This window comes from Podarcis erhardii (assembly GCF_964252035.2).
Source record: "Podarcis erhardii genome assembly, chromosome: 3".
NCBI lineage: Eukaryota > Metazoa > Chordata > Lepidosauria > Squamata > Lacertidae > Podarcis > Podarcis erhardii.
The window spans coordinates 1,596,641-1,609,927 of NC_138507.1; the positions used below are offsets into that span (position 1 = coordinate 1,596,641).

At 40.9% G+C, this 13,287-nt stretch overlaps 1 protein-coding gene across 6 annotated transcripts in view; it reads left to right on the forward strand.

The window, feature by feature from the left end:
- CYP39A1 (cytochrome P450 family 39 subfamily A member 1) overlaps window positions 1-13,287 on the forward strand; it is a 78,752-nt gene that overhangs the window by 48,633 nt on the left and 16,832 nt on the right. For 2 of the 6 annotated variants that reach the window (XM_081855610.1, XM_081855611.1), the window contains one exon: window positions 3,011-3,305. The exons of 3 other annotated variants lie outside the window; for them this stretch is intronic. In XM_081855610.1, the coding sequence (XP_081711736.1) occupies window positions 3,011-3,074 (64 nt within the window). In that variant the 3' untranslated portion in view covers window positions 3,075-3,305. Of the gene's footprint in view, window positions 1-795; window positions 884-3,010; window positions 3,306-13,287 lie in introns of those variants that run through there. One more of the 6 variants, XM_081855608.1, reaches the window with a different exon arrangement.

Here is a 13,287-nt window from a genome sequence, read left to right on the forward strand (position 1 = left end):
GTATAGGTGTAAACCAATTTTCTCAGTGCACTGTGTCAACATTCTGTTGTTGATGGCTTTCACTTCTAAGAATTAGAATACAACAAACATTCCATGATGTAACAGTATCTTTTTAAAAATGGTGGGAAAGCTTGCAAAGTTAAATTGCAAAAAAGATGCAACCATTTTTTCCCAAGTTGAAATTAGAATGTATCCAAGAGCAGGCCTAAGAAACTTACTGAATTTTACTTCTAGTACACCGGCTCCCTCGGCCAATAAAGCGAGATGAGCGCCGCAGCCCCAGAGTCAGTCACGACTGGACCTAATGGTCAGGGGTCACTTTACCTTTTAGTACAAAACAAGCACTCAGATAAACACACTACTCCTAATACAAACTGGGCTAATGTTTGTATTACTCAGGTTTTGAAACTATCCCATCATTGACAAAACTGTCTTACCCATGAAATGAGCCCACACAGACTACCCCCTCCCACATTGTGCAACCAAAGGGGGCATTGTGCAAATGGTTATCTACACACAAGTGGCTGAAAACATCTGCTTTAAGATAAATCAAGTCTACTGTATATTTTGGAAAGTTGTTTCTTTGCTATATGCCTCTTTAAAAATTGGGGAGGGGTATTTTTTATTATTGTTATGTTATGCATTTTGTGTTTTTATGTTGTAAACTGCCCTGTGATCTTTGGATGAAGGGTGGTGTAAAAAAATTAATAAAGAATGAAGCATTGTAGCAGAATTTTAGATGATGTTTCCTGAGATCAAGTCAGTTTTTATCTACTTGTACTGTTTGCATTTTAGATGGTTTGCTATCATGGAGATTCAAATTCTAGTAGCTATGTTGCTTTGCAAATATGAATGCCATCTTTTGGATCCACTACCAAAGGAGGTAACATATTCATAATGAAAATTAAAGTTCATAGTATGTAACTTTATTTATCTTTCATCTCCTCTGTTAAGCTTTTGTGACTTTTCTAACTAGATAAAAGTTCACCATGTACAGTAGTGCCTTTTCTTATGCAGCAGTTTTTTTAAGTGGGGAGTATCTGTGGAGGAACAGACATGAAAAACATTGCAACAGATGTCAACCAATACAGATTTTTGATTTCAGTCTGTTGCTTGTGTATCTTTCCAAAGTCACAGAAAAACATATCACTTGGGACAAATGCTCCACAATAAGGACTCAGCTTAATCAATAATCAAGCTGATAAGATAAAACAAGATATATAGTCAACATCTATTTCCAGCTGAAATGGTTACATTTCAGTGAAAATACATATATCATATATTAGCTGCACAGTGAAGTCTTAGTAGTAAACAAGCAATAGCTTAGAAAACTGGACAAATCTATAAAGATACAACAAAATGACAATATTATTAGTCTAATTGCAAAATGGTGGGAAGAAACTCTGAGTTTACTGGAACATTGTCTGAGTGTTGATTTACAAGTTGATGTTACTTCTATCAAATACATGAGGTATTGTAAAGAAAAAGACTACGTCTGTTGTCTGCTTGTCTGTACTCCTTATTGTTCTTGGTGATATATTTTTCTGTAACTTTGCATTCTGCTGTTATATCACCATCCTCTGTATTGTCTGTTGTGTATCTTTTCTGCAAGATTCTTAGGGATTAGGAATTTGAATGTAATAATTTTTCACATATACTCCTCCATAGGTATTTGTCAGTGGAATATTAAGTTGAAGCTGGCACCCTAGTTACATTAAATGGAAGTTAAATATGCTTACCTGAGTTCTGGGTTTCAGCCATAGGCTACAGGCCTCCATCCAATTAGTCCATGCTACAGTAAATTCTCTTGAAACCTCCACATTTACTAGGTGCAGGCTTATAATCATAGTGGACGGTCTAGCTTCATGGAACTAATAGGAATTTTTTCATGCTCTTTTATTATTTGAACCAACATGCAGCAACCTTGTGATGTCAATGAAGTTACTGTACTGTTTTAACATCCCCTATTATGTTATAACAGACTTTTATTCCCATAGTTTTTTGAAAGATCCTTAAAAGTATATGTTCATAAAAATTCCACTAAATATAGATAATCTTTATTTAGATCTCTACGTCTCCCTTACAGTTCATGATTAGATAATCTGAAATGTAATCCTTGTTTTAAAAGGATTGTGAAAGCTTGTATATGCTCCACTTTTGAATAACTAGCATCCCAGATTGTTAGCTGTGACCCTTGTTAGAATATTTATGAAAAACATTTAATCCCACTTTTCTGTCCCATTATGAGGCATGATAAGATCAATTGCAGGCAAAAGAGAAAAAAAGCATGCATGAATAAAAGCACTTTAAAAACCCAGATTATTCATAAAGTGCAAAAAATAGACAACATCAGTCAAGGAATAAGGGTGATGGTTTGTAGCACACTTTTCCAGTTACAACTGCCCAATATCTACAACCTGAACCCTCCTACCATGTGAGCCTGCCTTCTTCCTCTGCCCAATATCTACAACCTGAACCCTCCTACCATGTGAGCCTGCCTTCTTCCTCTGCCCAGTATCTACAACCTGAACCCTCCTACCATGTGAGCCTGCCTTCTTCCTCTGCCCAGTATCTACAACCTCGTTTACTTAGGTTTTTATCTTGTCATAAAGTAGAATTCAACATCACTCTCTTCCAGTTGTTCTATCTGTGCAAACATTATGGCTTGCCAGATAGAAAACCCCCCTTCTCCTCCCACACACTGTTCTGGGGATTCTCCCAAACTACCCCCCCCCCCCCGCAGTTAATTTTGGGGAGAGGAGGAAGGAGCCCTGTCACAGAAGCAAAAGTCCTTTGGCAGGGCCTCTGTTGACAGGACTGGCTATGTGAAACTTGCCCACAGAGTTTAATTCTAAACTGCTTTGGAGACCGATTCTGGCTCAAAATAATGAACATTTTTTGGGGGGAATATACTTAATTGTTGGTAAAATTCTTGTTTCAATTACACGTAGATTATCACTTGTATTATCATCTGAAGTGTCTGCTTGTAACTTCTTTTCTGTTTTTGCAGAGCCTTCTCCACTTGGTGGGGACACAGCAGCCTGAGGGACCATGCCGAATTCAGTATAAGCTGAGGATATGAAGCTGAGCATTGGTGCCCATCCCGATTCCTTAACTGTCAGACTGAGAATCAGAATTGGAAGGGACCCCAGGGGCATCTAGCCCAAACCCCGCAATGCCGGATGGATCGGCTCCATTCCTTTTTAAATTTTTTTTAAAATAATTTTTATTAAGTTTCATATTACCAAATTAAACACATCAAATCAATTAATCCAAATTATAACAATACATACCATGTAATCCAATTGTTTTCCAAATTATTTTTTTGTGGGGGGGGTACCCATGCTTCTCGATCGGCAAGAGTCCAATCTTCGAATATTTGTGCTTCTTTCATCTTAAGAATGATATTTCCAGTCCCGTCTTCTCAATCCTTGTCATTCCTCATTTTCCTTTTCATTCACCTCCGAGTTGCTCCGCAAGTGGGTTGGGGAAAAAACCAGTCTTATTTGTGTTTCTGTGTGGGCTTTGTACTGCTCTCTCGTAAATCACTCTCATCCAATAATCCAGGCATTTCTGCTCGAGCAAGCAATCGCCATTTTGTCATTCCGATGAAATACAATCTAAGAGCTCGCTCTTTAACTTTCCCGACCTGTTGCATCATAAATTAGTCTTTTTTCCAGGAGGGCTGCCCCTTCCAGATCACAATCTCCTTGTAAGTAATAAATCTTCGGCTCGCCCTCCCCAAGACCAAAACTCTGCAACACTGGTCTCGTATCAAATCTCCATTCTTACTGCGTCACAAGAGAGCCCTTCTTCTTTCCAAATCCTTCACAGAGTAAAACCTTTAAGTTCAAATTATTCCCCCAAAATTCATATTTAGTCCCATTTGCAATTAGTTGCTGTGACGGATCTTCTAAGAGGGAGGGTTATTAGTTAATCACATAGAGCAAAAAAAAAAAAAAAAAGTCATTTCCCCCCTTTCAGTTCCGTCGCATTCCATTCCACATACCATGTCTGTTGTACGTTGATGTAATCTTCCATCTCAGTCTTCTTCATTTCAGTGGTAAAATTGTTAGCAGATAAGAACCTCCTGCCTCATGTGGGTTATCTTTCACCAATTTTTTCCTTTTAAGTAACGCAACTAGTTTCGCACCTGGAAGCAGCTTTGGAGGAGTTCCGAGGCCCGCTGAGGGTTGTGCACCCAGTGCCTCACCCCCTCCTTCTTCCGAACTCGGGGGTGATTTATGGCAACAGCGGGTGAAAACTGCATCTCTCCCCCCTGGAGAGATGAAGGGAGACTGATTTACTCCCCATAATCAGACTTTAATTACCTCGTGCGGGCTGGATAGATGTTAATATCCGCCATCTTCCAAGGCGCCCCTAGCAGCCCCCCCTGGATTGGCTCCATTCCAATGTGTCTTGCATTCTCTGTTCCAACCTTTGATCATCAGAGGTTTAAATATACCACACAATCCACTTCAATCCACTTCAATTGTTTTTATAGGATGCCAATTATACTTCCAGTTTGGGGCTTGGCTATCCAGAGAACTGCCAACTTCTTTTAAGTAGACACATTTTATTGTCATTGAAATACCCAGTTAATTAGAACAGTGTTTTTCAACCTTTTTTGGGCAAAGGCACACTTGTTTCATGAAAAAAATCACGAGGCACACCACCATTAGAAAATGTTAAAAAAATTAACTCTGTGCCTATATTGACTATATATAAAGTAATTCTCTTGAATAGGAATCAAATAAACACAAAGAAAGTATTTTATAATTACTTTATTATGAAATAGTAAGTAAACAGAAATATGAAAAATTATAAAATACTTTATTCAGTGCACAACCTGGGCCTGTTTGGCTGAACACAAAGCTGATATTCTGGCTGGAATCAAAAAAGACACACACGTAGCTCTTCGTCAACAGCTCTCAGTCTCTCTCTGTATTTAGTTTTTATAGCATTCATGCTTGAAAAGCTCATCTCACACAGATATGTAGTGGAAAATGGGAGCAATGTCAAAATAGCTTTGTTTGCCAGAAGGGGGAACTCCTTGGCAGTATCCAACCAAAAACTGTCCAAAGGTAGATCAGCAAATCTTAGCTTGAAACCACGATTTTGTCTCAGTTCAGTTAGTTCCTCCTGCTCCTGTAAAGTCATGTCCTTTCCACCAACTGATGCTGAGCTATAAGGGTCCCTAACCCAGTCAAGGCATTCAGTGGAGACTGAAGAGAAATAAAATGACAACTTCTCCTCGAGAGTTTTTAAATGTTTACCTATTATCTCACACAGTGCAGCAGTGCGAACACCTTGCCATTGCTTGGTGAGTGTGAACATTTCAAGATTGCCACTTTCCACGTGTTGATGCCAGAGTTGCACCTTTGAACGGAATCCATTTATTTTATCTGTACTTGTAAGCAGGTTTTCATTTCGGCCTTGCATTCGTGTGTTCACTTCATTCGGATGATGAAATATATCTGCCAGGTATGCCGGCCTTGCACACCACTCATCACTTGCAAGCAGCTTTGCGTAATCTGACCTCTCATTTGTCAGAAACACTTGAAGTTCCTCCCGCAGCTCATACACACGAACCAAGACCTTGCCACACGACAACCACCGGACCTCCGTATGAAACAGCAAGGTTTTATGCTTCGCTCCCATCTCCTCACACAAAGCTGCAAATATGCGACTTTTCACGGGTCATGACTTTACAAAGTTTACCATGCGCACAACATCATCCAACACATGAACTAGGTCTGCTGGTAGGAAGTCGGAAGATGATGTCCTACTGTGATAGGTCCAGGCTGGAGTCTGGACCAATCACAGCCCGGACATCAGAAAAGTGGAGGGTGTCCCCCTGAGGAGCGCCAATCGGCGCCCCTGCTGGCCGAGGGTGGGGTCAAAAACCCCACCCCCCCATACCCAGGACACAGTCCGGCGCCTGCCTAGTGGGCGAAAATGTGACTTAAAAAAAAAATAAAAAAACTTCCGAATTTTTCAATTTTTCCCACGGCACACCAGGCAACATCTCATGCGGCACACTAGTGTGCCGCGGAACAGTGGTTGAAAAACACTGAATTAGAAACCCCCACAACCAAGCGAGTTAACTGAGGGCAAATGATTTCTCTCAGCCAAACAGAGTTCCTTTTAAATATACTGTAGGTTGATTAGTTCTTGTTCTGCAGCTGCATGAGCGCTGATAAAATTAAGAGGGTTTCAAATACTACCAAAATTTGAAGGGAAATATTTGCTTTGTTAGGTGCAGGGCATTGGTAAATTAGACTACACCTTCTGTGAGCTGACTATGATCATTTAGCACAACTAAATGAAAACATATAGTGAACTGTCCCGTGTTTTCTCCTGAACACTGTGTCTTCTGGATTGCGTCCATCTTGGTGAGTGGGTATTCTTGTAATGGGTATTCTTGTAATCTTTCCACATTGTACAGTTGTACCTTGGAAGTCGAATGGAATCCATTCCAGAAGTCTGTTCAACTTTCAAAACATTCGAAAACCAAATCACGGCTTCTGATTGGCTGCAGGAAGTTCCTGCAGCCAATCGGAAACTGTCGAAGCCCTGTCGGACATTCGGGTTCCAAAAGAACATTGGCAAACTGGAACAATCACTTCCAGGTTTGCGGCACTCAGGAGCCAAAATGTCCAAGTTCCAGGGCATTTGGGATGCAAAGTACGACTGTACTTGGAAACTCACTGCACAGAGCTCTTGTGAGAGACCCTCTAGGCTAATTTCTAGAATACTCTCTGTGGGCATTCTGCCCATCTGGATCTCTTTCTTCAAGAATCAAGTTTCTTACAGCCCACTCTTAAGCATCTTTGTAGAAGTTAAGTGACACTTTGTTCTCTTGAACTTGCTCTTCATGTACACATTTTGGCATGGCTGAGAGGGACCAGCAGAATGTCCACCCAGAAGGGAGCAGCAATTTACCAATGGGATAGTCTGCCTCCCTTGAGCTGGCCAGGTTGTGCTGACTTGGCAGGAAGCTGTGCTCTCCCCCCCCCCCCCAGGCTAGAGCATCTCTCACCTGTGCCTCTTATGCAGGGCTGAATGACAAAGTAAGGTCTCAAGCAGCTGAGGGCAGCGGTAGTTCAAGCCCTTTCAAGGGCATGCTGCTGCTATGCAGCATCTCAAGTTGCAGAAAACTGCACAGCCATACTCAGTACTCAGTACCACTCTGTACCACTAAGAATCTGACAGGAATACACACACACACACACACACACACACACACACACACACACACACCACAACTATGTATGTTCCAGATAGAAAGCATCCCAGTTAGTTTTTTACAATTACATTTTTTTTAACCGCAGGTACATTAAAGCCACAAGCAACACGTAAGTAGTGTGTGGAAGTAGCACACACAACATTTAGGAACATGTTTCTCTTTTTAGATTGGAACATTACTGTGGTAGCTGGTGCCCCATCCCCCAAGTCTACCATCTGACCTACCTATGCAACTACTTCAAATAAGGAAGTTTAATTTGGCAGATATCTGCACAGCAGCTTTGTGGCTGTGAAACATGACAAGTATGGAAATGGATTAAGGTAGAACAGATTACACACACACACACACACACACACACACACCAGTATACCTTTATCTCCAGAACATGGAAAACTTTAAAATCACCAGTCCATCAGTTTCCTCAAAATTGAAAATGGAACACCACCAGATTTGGTCATTGAGCAGGAAAACTAAAGGCAGAGTTTGGATTTTATCATGCCCAGATTATCTGGAAATCATTTTACTGATGGAACAGCTGACTGAAATATTTTATATAACAAGTCATTAAAATAAGGAAAACTGAGACTTGATGCAGGAAAAAGTCTGCAAGGATGTTCTGATGGTACCAGTACTTGAATATTTAACAGAATAATCACCTAAAGCTGAAGAATAGTTGCATTGACAGATATAAATGGGGATGACATAGCTAAAGAAATGGACAAGAAAATAATAAAATGATTTGCAGAACTTCCAAATATATTTCATTTAAACACATGGACACAATTAGAGAAATAAGTACTAAGCAAACAACTGATTAAACTATTGAGTCAACCCTTTAGAGATTCCCCTTCATTGCAAAATCTAGCAGCATTTAAGAAGAATGTTGCATCAGATTCAAATTGTGGTTACACCCAACATCCTTGTCTTGATTTCAGCTTATTTTTCCAAAAACAAAATAAATTACTTCATACTATTCAAATACTATTTCGAACAGACAATACTATAGTATGTAGGCCAGCAAGTGGAATAACATTTGTGCTGGATGGGGGCAGAGGGGAGCTCTTCTACATGGGATCCAATGAAACTAACCATATTCAGCCATCTTGGAATAGTATTCTACTTAAGTGTACAAAAATATGTGTGTACATGTTGCCCAAGAACTACAATCATGGTTGATGGGTATACTAATACCAATGATCTTCAGCTATGCTCCCCAGGTTTTGTCCCTCAACATTGGATAAGCTGGCTGGGGATGTAGTCCAACCACATATGGGGATGCAGGGTTGACAAAACACTGCAGTACAGTATCAAGGACATGTTGTATAGCAGAAGAGAAGGTCGAGAAATCATATTCATGGACAAAATACAGATCCACAAATTGTTTTCATGCAAGTCAAAAGGAACAATGACCCATCAGTGCACTGACAACAAGCAATTTACAGTAGCTCAGGCTAAATGGTGGTGCTGGTGTTTTGTTTTTCCCAGCAGCTGCCAAGCTAGCTCAGTCCACCAACACTACAGTTGCATGGGAGACGACACCAACCTGTTTCCCCTGCTTTGTTTTCATGTTGCCAGTCTAGTAAGGCATTGTGTTTTTCTGCAGAGCCACCGAAGGGAGGGGAACCAAAGGTGTTGAACATTAAAAGTGAAAGAACCTCCAGGGTTTATGGATCTGGGAAAGGATTTCATGTGAGCACATTCATGTACAGTAGTGAATTAATAAACAAAATGAAACAGGCAGGGCTGTTTCTTAACCACAACACAGCACTAAGGCAAAGTATGTAAAGCCAGTAGGATAGAAAACAGAGAAAGATGGAAAGGAATTGCTGAAACAGTTAATAGAAGTGGAATACAAAAAGGGAGGTGTGAGGAGATCGCGGAAATAAGTGAATGAAAGATATGATACTGAAACTATTTGATGTGTTTTAAATCGTGGTGTTTTGTTTTGTTTTTTGTTAGTTTAAATGTGTTGGTGATGTGTAGTGTTTTTGTGTTGTATTGTTTTTATTCTTTGTAGTGTTTAAATTGTTAATAAATATTATTTAAAAAAAAGGGGGGGGAGTATGTAAAGCCAGAGGCAGTTTGTTGGAATACTAACAAGGGAACTGTGATTAAGTCAGAACATTACAACGATCACTGCTGATATAAAAGAGTGTTAAAACTAAATGGTGATTTAACAAAGCTGGATGTCACAACTTTTAGTATGCAGTTTCTTATGTTAGTCTGTTGTTCTCTCTCAAAATAAAATACTTCTGCAGGAATTTTACAGTTTAGCCTTATTTTTACAGGACCATAAACAGTATTGCTTTGAATAAAAAATTGTCCAGTGGCACCTTAGAGACCAACTAAATTTGTACTGGTTATAAGCTTTCGTGTGCATGCACACTTCCTCGGATACACTGAAACAGAAGTATCTGAACTGGACAATTTTTTATTTATTTTGACTTTGTCAGACCAACACCGCTATCTACCTGAATCTAGTATTGCTTTGGTTACTGTTTAAGACTTTTTACAGGAAAATGAACATTTCTGTATATTGATTTGGGAATTATTTTGGTACTTGAATGATTGGCAGAAAGATGGAATAAGATAAAACATATGAGAGCTGGATTCCTAAGTAAAATTGCAACAGAGGTTGCAATGTCATAGGAAAACATGTCATAATTTCTTTTTTATTGTGTGTGTTCTACTTAAAGTTTGAAATGCTTTTTGGTTTTTAGTTCTTTTTCAGGCTCCAATTGAAGGGCGGTTCAGTAATGATGTGTGCTCCATGGTGTCTGTGCTGTAGCCTAAGCAAAAGAAACAGGAATCTACACTTCAGTTTTATAGTGTCAGATTCATTTTGTTGATGCTGCCGAACCAAAATCTTTGTGTTCCTAAGTGCAACCTCAGCATTACGGAGCATGAAAGAGAACAATTGAACTCATCTCCCTGAGCTACTTCTCAGTTTGCATTTTATTTTTAATCCCATTGGTCAAAAGGCTTTGAGGACAACCAGGCACATTCTGACAGACATTTCTGTGCTATAAGAAAGCTGAACGTTTACCATTCATTCTATTACCAAATTCAAGGGCAACTAAGGTATAGAATGATGGACTTTGCAAGTCAAATGAGTCTTGCTTTCAAAAGACAAAGCCTGCAGCATGTGTGTGTGTGTGTGTGTGTTTGAATGAAATATCCTGTATTCTACTGTAAATCCTAAAACCTAATAATTAAATTCCTAGTATTTCTAGAGGAGCTGGGTTGTTGTTGTTTTTTTTCAAGACTAGAGACAGGCTATGAAAAGGCTCAGTCATCAATTCAGTAAAATTTATGATGGAAGTACATGACTGGATATAAACACTGCTGTTTATTTGCTGTGAAAATTAATGTTTTCTAGCCTAGAAAGTACTGGATTTGGCCATAACATACAGAACAATCCTATACTTCTATAACACCAGGATCAGAGATACGCTGCCACTACATTGCCACATCCAGTGCAGGCTCAGGCGAGGAGGGGAGAAGAAAACGCTCAATTGGAACATACAGAAGCAGAGTAAAGATGGCAGACCCACATCCCTGGAAAGGCCCACCTCTCAGGAACTCTTCAGAGACTGCCTGGGAAACTGACCAGGGGGAAAAAGAAGGGCAGGTGTGCAAAGTGGAAGTAAGGAAGAAAAAGGAGTGAATAGAGTGGCGTCCTTTGTATCTGTTGCAAGCTGTACAGAGCGGCTGGTCCTGTTGCAAGTGCCCGGCCTCAACCTGAGACTACAGAGCTACATGGGCTACATGGCCGTCCGGGAAGGCATCCAGGTAGTAGCTCATGTTGTCTCCCTGAGCTGACGGTTTCCTCTGCCCCGAGTCCCAGAGCAGCCTGTGACAGGAGCCTGCCTGGTCTGAGGTGAGCCTGTCTTTTGCAGTAGCAGCTTCCTGGGGGCAAGTTTGTAGAAGAGGGTAATTGATCTGAGGCATGGCCCTGCTTTACAAGCATTCAGTGCAATGCCCACCTCTCTTATTCTCCATGATAGCAGAGAAACTTTTGGCATTATCGTAGGACCTTCCAACCATATTGCTGAGGAGCTCTCATCTGTCACCACTGGCTCTTTCAGATTCTCCTGGTTAGCCATGTTGGCCACCTGGAAGGGAACCTGGAAGAGGGTTAGGGAGGACTCGTGGGATCTGTGCATGGGATCCATTTAATTAGGTCATCGGGACATGAAAGCATTCCCAAACGCTTATGGAGATTTGTCTTCTGTGTACCATTATTCTGCCACCATTAATTCTGGTTCAACTTTAATTGCTATGTTGCAGGGAGATGAATATGTTCCAAGCATGGGGGGACGGGGGGGGGATGGAGAAATTGCTGAATTTCATGCAGCTATTAAAGACACAGGAATTATGTTGAGGGAAAGTGGTGGCAACTGACAACCCTATCAAAGGGGGATCAGTAGCAGCGTTGCTGCATCACAGGTTGTGGCTGGGACAAAAGATGGGATGTTGGCTTTTAACAATGGCTGAGGGTTCTAGTGAGGATCCAGAAAAGCAAAATGCCTTGGAGGACGTTCATGTTTTGCCAACACAAACTATGATGATTCCGTTGCCAGCCTGTGCTGCCTACATTGATTTAGTCTGGGTTTATTATAATCATATTCTGTTTGCTTCATTGTGCTGCCCGGAGTTGATAAAACGTGCGAGTTGGGGGTGAGGTAGCGTGTGTCAGTCCTTGTGCTGATGTAATTGCAATGCGAAATGGAACAGCAGCGCCTGCATAGCTGGAAGTTGTGTTGGAGGCTAGAAACAGCTCCGGCGAGAATTTGCATCCGTGTTTCCTCCACTTTAAAGCCGCTGCCTTTAGTCCTGGAGGAGCGTCCGGAGCAATTAGGAGGCATCAGCTCCGAGGCTGCGAAGCTCCTTCCAGACTGACGCCGGGGGAGGGGGGCATGGACTGTGCGGCCGCCTCTCTGGCTGCCTGCGCTCTGGACCTTGAGGTTTTTACCACCCAAGATGTGAAGGTATGGACCTGCCCCTCCGGGGGAGAGGGGACGGAGGGCAATGGGAGTTACTGAAGGGCTGCAATAAAGCAGATAAGATGCTGTCATTCTAAGCACAACAACTGGAGCGCGTAGGTCTGTTTAGATGAAGAGAATATGGGGCTGTTCCTTAGTATGAGCTTTTAAAAACATAGCTTTTGAATTACCTTTGTGAGAGTAACAAAAATTTTTTGCATCTTAATGGAAAGCTGATTTCTTAGCAAAATGTCCTTGTTCTTTATTTACCAGTCTTTTAGCATAAACAAAATTATCTTTGGTTACTCTGCATTTTTTGGACAGCATGATAAGGAAATGAATAGTAAATGCCATGTGAGTCCACGAGAGTGGGTTCTCTGGATTTTCTTCCAGTATGCCAACTGTTCTATGCGCCTGGAGCACTCACTTGGAAAAACCCATAATGTTGACTAAAAATTATCAATTGTAAGGGGCTAGGTTTTCTGTTTAACGCTGGCGATTGAACCATGATCAACTTAAATATAATTTCCCTTTTTTTCTTGAGCTGCCAAAAAAGCAATCCTAAAAATAAAGATCAATTTTGTGAAAATGTATAATTTTAAAAGGCAGTGAGAAAAGCCTTCATTTAAAGAATAGTTGCAAATGGCATAATTTGGACCAATGAAGCATCCCGGATGCAGCGAGAGGCGGCACAGGGCTGAGGGCGTGAGTGAGTGTGACAGCCCCCCCCCCCCGGTGGGTGGTCACCATTGTATTTGGAGTAAGTAGACCACTATGGGGTATCTTGTGATTTTTACTATTTTATATTATTTTGAAGATTGTCACTGCACTTATTGTACTTTTATTGCACCCTTCTTTGAATTGATATACTGTTCACCTCTTTGGGCCAAAAAGGTAAATATGTAAATGAATCCTTAATGTAGCATATGTTGTGCCCCACATCCCACATTTTGTGATGGAAGAAGAGGCAAAAAGAAAAATGTTGTTGGCATATTCACATCCTGTGGGTGCTGCACGGTACAGGGAGTCTGTAAGTCAGTCTTTAATATTTTC